This window comes from Lonchura striata, chromosome 1 (assembly GCF_050655825.1).
Source record: "Lonchura striata isolate lonStrDom1 chromosome 1, ASM5065582v1, whole genome shotgun sequence".
Taxonomy (NCBI): domain Eukaryota; kingdom Metazoa; phylum Chordata; class Aves; order Passeriformes; family Estrildidae; genus Lonchura; species Lonchura striata.
In genome coordinates this window covers 110,289,042-110,303,106 of record NC_140703.1, presented here as the reverse complement: position 1 = coordinate 110,303,106, position 14,065 = coordinate 110,289,042, and the positions used below count along the sequence as shown (strand labels likewise).

At 37.8% G+C, this 14,065-nt stretch overlaps 1 protein-coding gene across 7 annotated transcripts in view; it reads right to left on the bottom strand.

Moving 5' to 3' along the window:
* The window catches only part of SYTL5 (synaptotagmin like 5), an 86,579-nt gene that overhangs the window by 12,319 nt on the left and 60,195 nt on the right, over window positions 1–14,065 (bottom strand). For 4 of the 7 annotated variants that reach the window (XM_021553041.4, XM_021553037.4, XM_085585689.1 and 1 more), the window contains 6 exons: window positions 13,637–13,766; window positions 11,755–11,861; window positions 7,808–7,900; window positions 3,655–3,720; window positions 2,438–2,616; window positions 1,500–1,602 (listed from right to left, as the gene is read on the bottom strand). In XM_021553041.4, the coding sequence (XP_021408716.2) occupies window positions 1,500–1,602; window positions 2,438–2,616; window positions 3,655–3,720; window positions 7,808–7,900; window positions 11,755–11,861; window positions 13,637–13,766 (678 nt within the window). The remainder of the gene's footprint in view (window positions 1–1,499; window positions 1,603–2,437; window positions 2,617–3,654; window positions 3,721–7,807; window positions 7,901–11,754; window positions 11,862–13,636; window positions 13,767–14,065) is intronic. The other 3 variants (XM_021553038.4, XM_021553040.4, XM_021553042.4) reach the window with 3 other exon arrangements.

Here is a 14,065-nt window from a genome sequence, read left to right as displayed (position 1 = left end):
TAATATATTAAAGCTATTAAAAAAACTAACATTGTAGTCTAGCAAATACACACAAAATTATAAACATTTGGAATTCTGGCTCTATACATTCTACTTTTAGCAAAAAGCTCATTATTTCCCCAACACTCACCCTTCTAGTGTTAGCTAAAGAAACCCAGATGTCTTATTTTTGCATCAGGAGCAATATCTGGACATGGACAAATATTCTCCAAAAACTGAACAGTCAAGTCAGTTGGGTAATTATGTACAGATATCTCTACAATGCCTAGATGACAGCTGTCCCACTGTGAGAAACCTCATTCTGCAACGAGTAGAAGTCAAAGAGGGAAGATACAAGACAGATTTAATTCTGTTTTCTTTTTTTTTTTTTTTAACAGGATTTTCAGTTGGGATGAACAACACTTCCTTACCTACGCACATTTCAGGTAACCTCCTTTTGTTACAATTGGTATTTTTGAGAAATTTCTATGTCCTAGAAGCAATTATGTTTAGTGCTATATTCCTTGATAAATAAAGCCTAATACTTTATTTTTTCCCAGTTTAGGCAAGCCTTAATTTTACTCTATACCATTTAAAAACAAGGCTATAAAAAGCCTCTCCCTTGGCAAGCAGACCGAGTGTGTGTGCCTGCAAAATGGTTTTGCAGCCAGGCTAAGCCAAGTACACCAGCCAGGGAACATCTATTTGCTTCTATTATAAGAAACTTATTTAAAATGTAACTGAAATTAAGAAAAAAAAAATCAGGAGAAACTAAAAGGAGTTTCTGGTTTCATGGTAGCCTGCTGGATGACTCCTTCCAGTTGGTAGGAAAGGGAACCATCAGGAGCCTTCAGGTCAGGATGCTGGAGAGGCAGTGAAGGGGCAGCAGCCCCTCCATTCCCAAGCAGCTTGAGAGGGGCTCAGAAGAGTTCAGCCTCTCTGGTAGGGTTGGGTTAAAGGAAAGAGAGGAAAGAGAGATATGGGCACTGTGTCCTCAAGCACATCAAGCCCATCGCAACAGAAAATGAACTTTACCACAGGTTTTTAAGAAGACAAATAGTGAAGCAGATGCTAACATTTTCTTATCAAAGTTAGTTCTGCTTTAGAAATAAGTTAAACCTCCCAGAAGAATTCAGATCTAACTGCAAAATGTTATTTTCTCTTCTAAATCAGACAGGAAGTTCTAATCTAGCTTTGTTTCAGCATCAGGCACATAAAATCTTTAAGATGCTTTTAACAACTCTAAGCTCAGACTAGATGGGAAAATCAAGTTTTGAAAGAGATCTATGGAAACAGATGGAATTTTTAACTGTAAATGAGAGAACCAAACAAAACCACTTCCCTAATGCTGAAAGCCACAAATTGCAGCTTATAGGTTTTCTAGATGCTTTTGCTTAAACACCTTCCCTTTTGAGGCATTTCTCACAAATTCTAATCCCTGTACTGGAACACATATGAAAAATACCTGTGAGCACAAGTGAAACATTCATCAGAGCTTGAGAGAGAGAGACAATTCTCACCTTCAGTGTCTCATTAAATTCCGGGTTGGTGCTGTTACTTTTAATTTTGGTCTTGCGCTTGCTTTGGCGGGACCTATCGGGCAGCAGGTAGGTTTTGACATATCTGCAGAGCAAGGAGCAAAGGTTAGCAAGGAAAATAAAGTGACCAGTGTGAGCAAAGGCCTGACATTGCTGCATCAGCAACACATATGAGGAAATGAATTTTTGCAGTATAAAGAGTGTAAACACATAATAGAATATGTAAAACATGGAGAGGTATGGCCCTTACCTACAAAGTGGTGTAAGTCAGATAAGGTCAGAATAACAAAAGGCAGAGCTAAATTAATTTGTTTATCCTCTGAAATGTAACAAGCTTTCCTAACAATTTCCCTTTTGCCACATATGATTACCAACTGGTCACATATGACAAAATATACACTAAAAATACAAGAGAATTACAAACTTTATCATTTATATACCATAGATTAACCATGATTAGAGACAATTATCATTACTTTCTGATGAGAGAGTTTACACATTACACTGTAGACTATGATGAGAATCTCAGAAAATGTGGTACTTGCAAAGAGAGAGTATGGGCCCATGAAAACAAAGTTATTTCCATTAATCCTTGCCTCCAGAACATCGTTCCTCTCATATACTTCAATTTTGATTATAGAAGTAAAAGAAACTAGATGCTGCCTGGCTATTCCTTCATAATTTTTTTCCCTTTTAGTATCAAATAGGTTGGTAATTTAAATAATCTTACTGTTTCCCCAGGAAGGGTACATGTTACCTTAAGAAGCACACAGGGAACCCAAACCCAGCCATCAGCAAAATGCTGCTTGTACCAGCTGGATGCTGTGAATTCCCAGGCTTGAATCCCAAGCTCTGGTTGCATCCAGGGTGGGATGTGCTGGGGACACCCAGCAGGGCTGAAGGAAATTCTCAGTGCTTACGGGTCAGTCCTTTGCTTCCTCTCGTCTGCAATGGCCAGGTTCCTGCAGCTCCTCACCAGGATGTTCAGGGCACCAGTTTTGTAGCTGTAGCTGATACTGAGGAGGATTTCCCCGCTGACCTTCACGTTGCCATAGTCACCAGTTTCACTGTAAACACTCACCATGCTGTTTATGCTCGTCTGGAGGGGCACAGAAAAAGGGCTCAGAGGCTGAAACACTTTACTCTTTCCCAAAATCCACTTTTGTGGGGGTTTTTTGTGGTTTTTTTTTGTGTGGTTTTTTTGGGGCTTTTTTTTTGTTGTTGTTTTTTTGTTTTGTTTTTTTTTCATAAAGCTACAGCCTTACAATAGCGTCACACTTTTTAGGACTTGCTACAGAAACAGATATATCATAGAACAGAATTGCCAGGATTTGATGTGAAGGGAATAAGCACTGTAGTTAATAGTAGTTTAAACGTCTAGACAGATGTTTTTCCATGCAAGACTCAAACCTATTTATAAATGTGACAGAATCCAAATTACCACCTTTTAATTAATATATGGACTGAAGAGTAGAGAGGCTACATAAATTGTAAGCTTATGTAAGACCCAAGAAGAAAAAAAATAATTTAAAAGTCTTCTTTTAAAAGAAGTAAAAATACTTCTCTGGCTCAGCTGGTCACCTCATTTTTACTGAGTCTCATAAGACAACTGCTGACAGAGCCCTTAGGAAAACTTACATTCCCATAATGGAGATAGTATAAAACCATATTTATTTAAAGTGGCACCTGTCTCTCATTAACAATTCTGAAAGAAGAAGCAAAATTCAACCCTGACCCCCTTTCTACATATTTTTCAAATTGAAAAAAAAATTCAATAATACCACCATTTTTTCTTCTACAGCAAAATATATCATCCCTCAATCCCTCTTCTTTCACATTCATAAAATGCAGTGTACTGCTATAGGGATTCCCTCTTTCAAAAGTTTACAATTAGGAAGGAACTTGAATATTTTTAAAGAAAACTGGAGAAATATCCACACTTTCTCAAAAGCATTTGAGAAATCTAGTGTGCATTTCCTTTTGAGTCATTGGACAAGATTGCTCCAAAACATATAACCACCTGAATTCTGACACACAGGAACTTTGCAAGACACCCAGGTACAGTCTTCAACAAAAAGGGAGAAAGGAGAGAGAAACATTGAAAGTAAGATAGAGCAGAGGATTCAGGAGAACTCACAGTATCACCATCTGCTTCAGGAACATTTAAATATGTCCATTTTCTGTCAGAACCTTCTGGGGAGTTCTTTAAAGAAGGCAGTGCAAAAGATCAAGAGAAAAGAACATTAGACTGCAGCAGTAAGACAGAGTAAGTGCAGTGAGAAATCTTCATCTGTATAGAAAGGTAAAGGAAGTTTGTACTGCAAAGCCATAGTGAGAAAGAAAGAAAGGAAAGGAAGAAAGGAAAGAAAGAAAGGAAAGAAAGAAAGGAAAGAAGGAAAGAAGGAAAGGAAAGAAGGAAAGGAAAGAAAGAAAGGAAGAAAGGAAGAAAGGAAGAAAGAAAGAGAGAAAGAGAGAAAGAGAGAAAGAGAGAGAGAAAGAGAGAAAGAGAGAGAGAAAGAGAGAAAGAGAGAAAGAGGTATCACCAAATCAGAGAAATGCTGTGTTCTCCATACACTTCAAGTATTGAAGGATGCATGGTTCAAAGTAATTACATAGAAATGAGGTAATTTCTGCATCCAAATAAACAAGGTATATTTTAGAAAAGTATCTCAGCAGGTTTGGATTCATACTGGACTACATTGGATTTGTTCTCATTTACATGTCCATGTCACTGCTCCCTGAAGCCAGCCAAAAGCCAAGCACTCCTGTATTTGCAGCATCAGTGTCTTTGTGAGAAGGGGCAGTTTCTCTGGACAGTTTGTAAGAACAGATGACAATTGCACTAAAATATTGAAACATGTCACTCTCTGGGGGAAAAAAATGCTAATTAATGATTGAGGGACACATTTTTCCTCCTCTGCTTGCCAGAGCTCTCATGAGCTGTGTCTTGATCCATCTCCTTCCCTGCCAGCTGCAGGGAAGAGCACAGGCCAGGGAAAGGACCACAGAGAAGGAATTGGTTTGAGACAAAGCCCAGCTCTCCCAGCACCCTGCCCAAGGGCCCTGCAGCACAGGAGGCTCCAGGGATAAACACTTCTGTGTCAGTGTCATAAACAACAGATAGGGAAAAGTGTTCTTTACATAAGCAATTATTACCCATAAATTTAATTTTATATCCCATGTAGGAAAAATAAACAGCAAAAAAAAAAAAAAAGGTTTTGATATATTTTTGATGTCTGGCTTTAGCCTTAATTAAGAAAAAAAAATAAAGAAAAATGCCTGTCCTTTTAATTCTTTTTATAATTGTCTGAAATTCCATTAACTGGACTGGTTAAAATTACTGGAGAATTATCAACACACACCAACCAATGAGACACATTTCCTCCAATTTCTAACATGCCTTGAGCAAAATTCCAGCCTTTACCATTTATACATTTTCCACCTCTAAAATACATAAAAATATCCTCTTACACTGTTAGGGAACTTAACCAGTCCAGTATGTGCTAAAAAAATGTATAAATTATCCCTGCAATGATTTTTATGCCCACTTCAGAAAAAAAACCCAAGGTTATACCAATACAAGGAGGTGGATGAGGTTTTCTACTCCAAACTCTTCTCTCTCTAATCTAAATACGTTTTTCCTCAATCTTTTTGTAGGCAGGCAGGAAGGGATAAATGGCTGGGGTAAAAAAAAAATAAAGCCATGATAGAAGGTCTGAAACAAATAGATGGCACCTGACCCTTGAATTTATGCAAACACAATTTCTGAATTGCTTCCCAACCATGAAGAAAAGTATACAAATTTAGTAAATGTTGATAAACTTCACTTTCTGCCCCCTACTCCCAGACTCTGTTCTGTAGAATTTACACTGGACATTGCATACACTAGATGTAAAATCCCAAAGAAAATACTCATATTCCTGTTTAGTAAGCAGCAAACAACATACAAAGGACAGAATCTCATTTTGACACCTCACTAAGAATTATATTTGTTTTGCATCATATCTTTTTGTTGCAGTAAAGCACTGGAACATTTTAGTCTCACTGATGTGGTGGGTCTTGACAGCACCACATAAATATGTGGAGGATGAAGGATGAAGAGAAAACTAAACTCACACTTCATGCAACAGCATTGGGAAAACACAAAATAAAATACTAACACTGAGATACAGTTTCTCTTCAATGTCACTTTCCATTTCTATTTTAGCTCATTCATGTTGCAGGTAGATTTCAAGTGTCTTTTACCCTTTGTGATATCTCTTTCTTTTCCCCAAATATTCATTGTAAGACTAGCCATACTTATTTCAAAGGGAAAAGGAAAGGGAAAGGGAAAGGGAAAAGGAAAGGGAAAGGGAAAAGAGGAAAAGGAAAAGGAAAAGGAAAAGGAAAAGGAAAAGGAAAAGGAAAAGGAAAAGGAAAAGGAAAAGGAAAAGGAAAAGGAAAAGGAAAAGGAAAAGGAAAAGGAAAAGGAAAAGGAATTATACAGTTATGAGTCTACTGTTCATTAATAACATTATTTCAATGTAACTTAATAGTTAACAGTCATCTGATAGGAGAGGATAATAAACATACTGTGCAAGGAGGCTCAAAGGCTTAAAACAAAGTGAAGGTAAAAATATGATGGGGAAATGTTAGCAACACACTTCAGGGGAATAAAGAAATGAACCTGTAAAATTGCCCTTCTCTTGAAGGGAGAAGCAGCTGGCCATTCACAACTTTGCCATTAACATTGCATGAAGTGACATTAAAAAACATGTCATGGTGAATAAGAGAAATGGGAGCACTGAGATGTGAGATTGTCTCAAAGCCCTGGGAAAGCTGCACTTTGCTTAAGAGAAAGGTCAGAGGGAAATCTACAGCAAAGGACAAAACCCAGCACATGGACAGAATGCTGCCTGAAGCACAGAGGGAAGGATCTCTGAATGCAGTTCCTTAATTAATGGCCTAACAGAGAAAACACTTGAGCCCCTGCAATCCTCCTATCAATATTCAGAGGAAATGAAAATGATTCTGTCTATAAAATCCCCAGGACCAGCAAGCACTGGAGGCTGTGAGCCACTGCCAGCCTGGGCCAAGTGGGTGGAATTAGCCCAGTGTGCACAGGCTGCAGGGGCTCAGCTCTGACCTGGTGTGAGCTGTACTCTGCTGTGTCTGCTTCTGTCAGCTACAAAAATCAGAGGGGAAAATGGTCTGACACGGCCAGATCTAAAACTTCAAAATGCTCTGTGATGTCAATATTCTCAGCCCTTTCTCCTCCCTGTGTAAGCCAAGCTCAAATTCAGCCAACTCCATTTATTTGGGGTCAAGAGCTTCACTGGGGTGCAATCTAGAAAGGACAGTTCTTTGGTTATTGTCATAGACCTAATTTTCTCCTCTCTTTTAGTGTTCACTCATCTTCCTTCATCCTCTTCAGCACTCACACACTCTACATAGAGTTTGTTGCAGCTTTGTGCAGTCCAGAGCTATTCTTACACACAAGCTATAAAGAAGAGTGGCCAGAGAGGACTCTCTGAAGATATTATCAACTGCCCACAGATCCCAAAAATGAGGTACACAGCAGATAGTAATAAACTAGACAGGTTAAAGGCTGCTTTTATTATCTATTTTCTTTTCCAGTGAATAACAGACTGCATAATGAACAGCAAAACCTTCTTCTGCCAATTTTGTTGCTACCATCAGGTGCAGCTACCCCTTAATTTTCACCAACCTAATCCCCAAAAATTAGGGGATTCCTAATTCTTCTCCCCTGCAGTAAAGGGAAATACTTTCCAGATGTGGGTAGCAATCATGCCATGAAGAATGAGAGAAACTGAGTTGAAGAATGGACAATGATTCCATGGAAGTGGGTTGTGTGCAAACACACAGACAAATGTTTGTGTCTCTAAAAAAATACAGAGTAGTTTGAGAAGGAATCCCTCCCTTCACAGCCTTGTTCTCTTTGTTTCAAATTAATTAAGATCAAGTGCTCCTCTGCAGAGCTGAGCAGTCACACACTGCAAACACCTCTGGTTTGCCTTCTCCACATGGAAGCTTGGTAATAACCCCAGCATATGAGGAAGTCTGCTAATGAGTATGCAAAATAGTTTTCTCTTTCCATGCCCTGCAGAGAACAGCATTTTAGCTTTGAGCAGCATTAATAATATAAAAGAAAGTCTGTCTGAATGTTAAAAGATGTTTCTCAAGTTCAGAATGAAAGATGAATGTGATAAGTGATATGAAATAAATTCCTTTCTGGAGGAAATATGGTCTTTTGTGGAAGGACAGTGCATGTTTTCTACCCAAGATCTTACTCTTGATAATCCACTTGTCATATGTTCATGCTTTCTTGGATAACAAGAGGCCACTATGTCATCAATATCTTCTTCTGTTTCATCCAGATAGCCCTAAATGACAAACAAGCATTTTAGTTGTGTTCTGCAGTGTATTTTGTCAACCTCTGTCACTTAATTTTTGTTCACAAGATTTCCACTTTAGGAAGATGGTGCTAGATACACTCAATTTCTGTTCTCTAATGGAATTTTGGTTCACATTTTCCACATCTTTGCACAGATACAGAGCATAAAGGGAAGAGACAGCTGTGGTTTCAAGATTCAATTGTTTAAGCACTGAAAATCTTCACACATGCACTTCACATCTTATATCAAGCCAGTTCATAAGCATTTTAAAAAGTAATTAAATTTCTGTATTGTATTAATAATAAAAAGATGGATAATCAGTAATTGCATAGCTTCATATAGATGCTTGAGTTTTAATAAGCAAGACTGAAGTTTAGCATCTTAAAGCTATATACAGAAAAAAAATATCTTCATTTAAACACAGCAATGAAGTAAGATCTAAACTAAATCTTTAGATGTGATTGATGGTCCTAATGGGACTCTTAACTTTTACTTAAAATAACAGGAAAAAATACCAGCAGACAATTATAATCCTATTAGGTATAGCTTGGAAATCTGTGCTTCCCTAAGCCTTATGGCAGACATATTTTGGAAGACTTTGTTTTTAATTTTAATGGAAGTCAGATTTTCAAGTTCCTTAAATCTGCTTTGCAGATATAAAAGACTCACCTTTTGACCCACCTCATTCTCTATTGTTTAGTTGCTCTCACTCTTTGAAACTAAACAGAGAAATATTGTATTCAAATTCAGGAGCCTCAAAGACTTCTGTGCTAATCAGCAAAAAAAAAAAAAAAAAAAAAAGAGCAGGGGGAAATGCTACTGGAGAGTTGAATTCACCATTTACATTAAAAAACTTGCAGCACATTTGCCATACTTTACCTAAAACTGGCTGTTACATCTTTCTCCTTTGCTCCAGTGACTGAATTGATATGAAACCACCTAAAAGTTATTTTCTGTTACTGCTTTCCAGTTGTTACTGCACATGTAATATTGTGCAGAGGTAAATCAGAACAAGCTATCACCAAAACTTATATACTGAAGAAAACAGTTCCATGTTCTTACCATGAGCTTGCTCTGCTGGTCTCATATTTTTCTAACAGTGCCCCACAGGAAAAAAAAAAAGTAAGTAATAGATACTTTATCCTAAATGAAAGGAAAAACCCTTGGAGACCTGGGCACAACAGAGCAAATTATTTCAGGGAGACAGGTGAATAATTCAAAAGTAAAATCTCCCAAAAACCTGAAATGAAACAAACAAACAAGCAACAAACCACTCCACGTGTAATTTCTATTCCCCTCATTAAGATCAGATGTCAGGTGATGTAGTCTGGTTCTAAATTTGGAACAAGAATACAATTTTCTTATTTGCCTATGGAGCAAGAAGAAGCAATTCTATACATGAAAAACTCTTTTCTTTGTACTGTTGCATGCATATCAGTAAACTTGAAAATAAACAATGCTACATTTTTACTGCAGAATAATTAAACACGAGGGAAAAGGTAAGGCAACATTTTCAGATTTGGGTGTTTCAGGTCTAGACACTCATATTCTAACATTGCTTCACTGAGTCCTAACTGCAGAAATTTTGGCTGCAAGCAGAAATCTAAAATTTAAAAAGAAAGGTTAATAATTTAACTTACTCTCTTAATTCATATTGCACCACAACCATTAGTTTTCTCAGGAGTTATTACAGCATTGCAACTATGTAATTGGTTGGTGTTATGAGCTTATTAAAGTAGTAGCTAGGAGGATATTAATCTCGTGGTCTCCAGTGGGGGCTATAAAGTGCACCTCATCCAATTACTCCTAAAACAGCAGCTGAGCAAGTAATGAACACCACTTGGTCAGGAATTCAACACACACCTCTGTAGAAAAGGTGCTCACATTTGAACACAACACTGGATTTAGCTGGTTCCCCATGCTCCTTGATAAATCTGTACCACATCATGTGGGTTTTGGGGCTTCTCCTTTTCATTATCAAAAGCAACACAAAGTCAGAGAAGCAAAATATCCATTCAATTTTCCTGCTGATTTCTCAGTATGGGTAATGGGTTTCCCTGAAAAAGGTGGGAGCAAAGTGACTAAAAGCTTTTTCCCATCCTTTCAGCTGATAAATTCCAGCAATCTGCATATCCTATTGACATGTGGCATCTCCCATACCACTGCTGTCAGCTCCCATCACCTGCGAATGAGACTGAAGGACCTCAGCTAGAAGAAAATGAGGTGAAACTCCAGCTTTTCTCAGGCTGCAGGAGATGTTGTTACCATCATCACATACTTTTCTTTTTGTCTCTTACATCAAATAAACTAAATTCCAGCAGGAATACAGCTTTTACCTCAAACCACTGCATCCATAATGAATATGGGACAAGACTCTCAAGGACTCCTGTGAGACAAACTACCCTAAATGAATATGATAACACAAAAGCTGATGAATGCAATCAATTCATTTCATAAGGCACAGAAAATGAGGATATGGGTAAAATCAGAGATCTGTGACTCCTGTTATGAATTAATTTTAAAGGGAATTAGCACCAGACTCCAGAGCAGCTAAATCAAATTTATGCCACAAGAGAAATCTCCTGTGCTAGCAAAGAAGCTACAGAGTTGCAGAGATGCAATCTGGAATTTCATTCAGAGTCAGCAAGAAAGAAATACAAAACAATATCTCTGATTAAGAAGAGAAAATTCAAAGAAGAGAATCAGAATTTTCTCTGGATTTGTCATCTCTGGCAGCTGCCTCAGAAAAATATCTAAGTTGTAACTCAATTAGAGCAGAGAACAGATATAAAAAAATAATAGGTCTGCATTTTTTTATTTTGTGCTTTCCTTCTGCATTATTTTCCAGCTTCTTAATAAAGAATGCATATTTTTCCTTATTACAATTTAAAAATAAACCACTTATTTTTAAAGTTTTTCTTCCACCAACACCTGACACACAGGAAGGTCTTTTGTTAATTCCTCAAAGCAGTGCTGCAGACATATTCTCTGACTATCATTCTAATCCAAGAAAAGATGGAAATCCCAACACATGAATTTCCACCAAGACTCAAATTTCAATACCACAGGAAGGGGAAACATCTGCCACGGCCAATGCTCTTCTGGAAAGAGCAGATGGAAGGGTGGGACTGCAACAAGAGACCAAATGCAGAAGCTAACAGCACACATTTGGAAACTTTAGAATAAACTGTGATTAGATGAAGAATTATTTAAATAACTTTCCCCCTCCCATGCATATTTAATAAGTTTGGATGTTCTTTTATAGCACTGATGCACATCTGCAGATTGCCTGTCTTGGATATGTGCATAAGAGGAGATGGAAGTTGTGAATCACTTCACGAAAAGCAGTCCATAGAATACACAAAAAAAAGGCATGGAGATGTATGGAAGAGTCAACAGGAAGATGAGGCAAGCAACACTGCCAGATGAGAAAGTTGGGTTTTTCTGCAAAAAATACAGATAAATGGAAAACCAAACCAGACAAAGATTAAAGCCTTTAAACTATGAACTTTCTCAGCATCAAAATTAAAACTTATGCAAATATGAATTAACAGAATTCTGGAGCATGTGCAATTTAGTGTCTGGAATTTATTTTCAGGCTAGGTTTCTTTCATCTGTGAACTCAAACACCCAGAAAATTAACAACAAATTGGAACCATGACTGTTCATTGAAATCACTCTACAGCAAACATACTCAGAAGATGACACTATTAAAAAACTCATTAAATATCCCTGAAAGAATGTCCTGCCTTACCCATATTTAATATAGATACACATATAGTCTTGATTTCATTGGTACAAACAAACAGAATTTCCACCAGATGAACATATTTATAACTCACCAATTCCTGATCTAAGGCACTAGGTACAGATTTGCTTCTTATGCTCAGGGTATCTTCATTTCCTTCAGAGAAAGATTCACTCAAATCTATCTCAGATCTGCTACGGTCTGGGAAACAAAAACAATTTAAATATTTACTATAGTTTGTACAGAAATATTCAATTTTATCTTCCATACAACCATTGTCCCAACCCCAATATTTTTTTAACAAAAAAAAAATTTAAAACAATATTTTAATTATCTGTCAAATCTATGGCAACTGGACATCACTCTGATAAATGGAGGAAGAAATATGCTTTCTGATGCTGCTCAGCCTTCTGGGAAATAATTTTACCCTGTACTATTTATTTACTTATCTACTCTGAATGTCTTCTGTGGATCATCAAGATTTTGACCTTCTCTGGTAGGCCTGCTAGCCTGGAATATTGCAAAACTCACTGTCCAAGTGTTCACAGTGACTGTCACATCTACCACTACCACCACTAAAATCTCCCCAGCAACTGCATCAGAATGAAGCAGCTGGGGGTACAGATGGATGTAGAAAGTACTTCTGACATTAACAGTGAGCCTGGTGCAGAAATTAGGAGGAAACAAATAGTCTCAAGAGCTCCAGCAGTTTCTCCAGTCCTACAGGTCTCTCATCCACTCTATAGCATAAGACATGGAAAATCTTTCTCCAAGGCCTCCTAGCCCTCCCCATACAAGTCTTTTGTGTGACTGTTTCAATACATTTAGAAAGAGAACTGGGAGAAGGGACTGATTTTAGATTCTGCAGGTAGGAATCTGAAAGGTTTTTAACTCTTCACTACCATCTCTAAAGCTGATGTGGCAGGAAAGGGCACCCTCCTGAGCTTAATGTCCTTTGAGTTCTGCCAAAGAGAAAAATGCAGAGTCTGAGGCCTGTTCCCAAGTTTCCTACAGTTTTGCTCAGCATCCACCTGTTTTGGTGACACAAGTTCAGTTCTTACCTAACAGGAAAACTTATTTTGTAAGGTAGCAGGAACAGAAGAATTTTTACTTCCTAAATAAGTAGCCATCTGTAACATCTCTGCCTGGAGTTGCACTGAACTCCAGGAAACTCTGACACTTCCAAGCTGAAATGTCTGAGGTAAAGAACATTTCCTCCTTGGATTGGCTCTGTGGGATACACCTCTGGGTTTCTGCTTTGGGCTAAATCCAGCCACAACAGAGTGAGCCCTGCTGTGTTTCAGAGAGAAGGCTGGAAACCCAAACCACTCCCTCAGCCCTGCAGGAAGCTGAGTGCCTGGGGGAAGCAGAAGAGTGCAGGATGCTCCTGCCTCCCATTTCAGAGAGGAAAAATAGGATCTCCATCCACAGCTGAGAAGTGGCTGTGACAGCACCTTCCTGTGTGAGCCCTTCCTCCAATGAAATGAGGTAAATTACAGATGGATTGACTTGTTCAGAGCGTCACACATAAAAATTTACAGATAAGAAGTCTGTGAAGGGCTTGTTCTCTGACCAAACATTGTTTCCCAAATTTGTTTCTGGGCAGAGTGTGTGTGAAATGTAATGGCAGCAGCAGAGTAATATTATACACAGGCAGTATTTCAGACAGGGGAGCACAAAGAGAATGACCGAACAGGTGCATTTGTGAATTAAATCTTGTAACAACCCTAAGAAAATGTGATTTACCTAACAATACCAGTGTTTCTGGGGAAAGGATTCCCATTTATAATGTAAAACTTGTGAAGGGGTATGAACTTGATTAGTAAAAGGGAAGTGTTTTCAGCATGAGCAAGTTTACAAAACTAACATTTGGTCTTTCAACATGTTTTAAGAACAAAACGAGCAGAGTCACAAGAATGGGCATAATCCTCTGATAATAAAGGCTGCCAGAAAGAAGAAAAATACTTAATACTTGCCTGATGACAAAGATATCCTAGAAACTGCAATGGAAGGTGTTCCAGATGGTTTCCTGCAGTGCTTCTTTACTAAATCTTCAGGTACACTTTCACTTGATGGAATAATCATGTCATTTTCCAAACCTGTGTCCTGCCCAAGAAAGAGGAAAAATGCACAAGCCATAAATACAAAATCTAAGTTTATTCACTATTAGTTTATAAAAGCATAATTTCTATTAAATTCCAGAACCCCAAAGTTCCTTTAACATCCAGTCCATTACTGAATATATTTAGATTTCAGTATAATCTGCTTTGCTTAGCACTGATGATGCATAAAATTAGCACAAAGATGCAATTCTTGCTAACATTCTCAGTTTGCAGCTGAAGAATCAGAGTAAAGTATCAGGGAAAAGAAACACTCAAATCTGTTAGATGCTCACTCAACTCAAA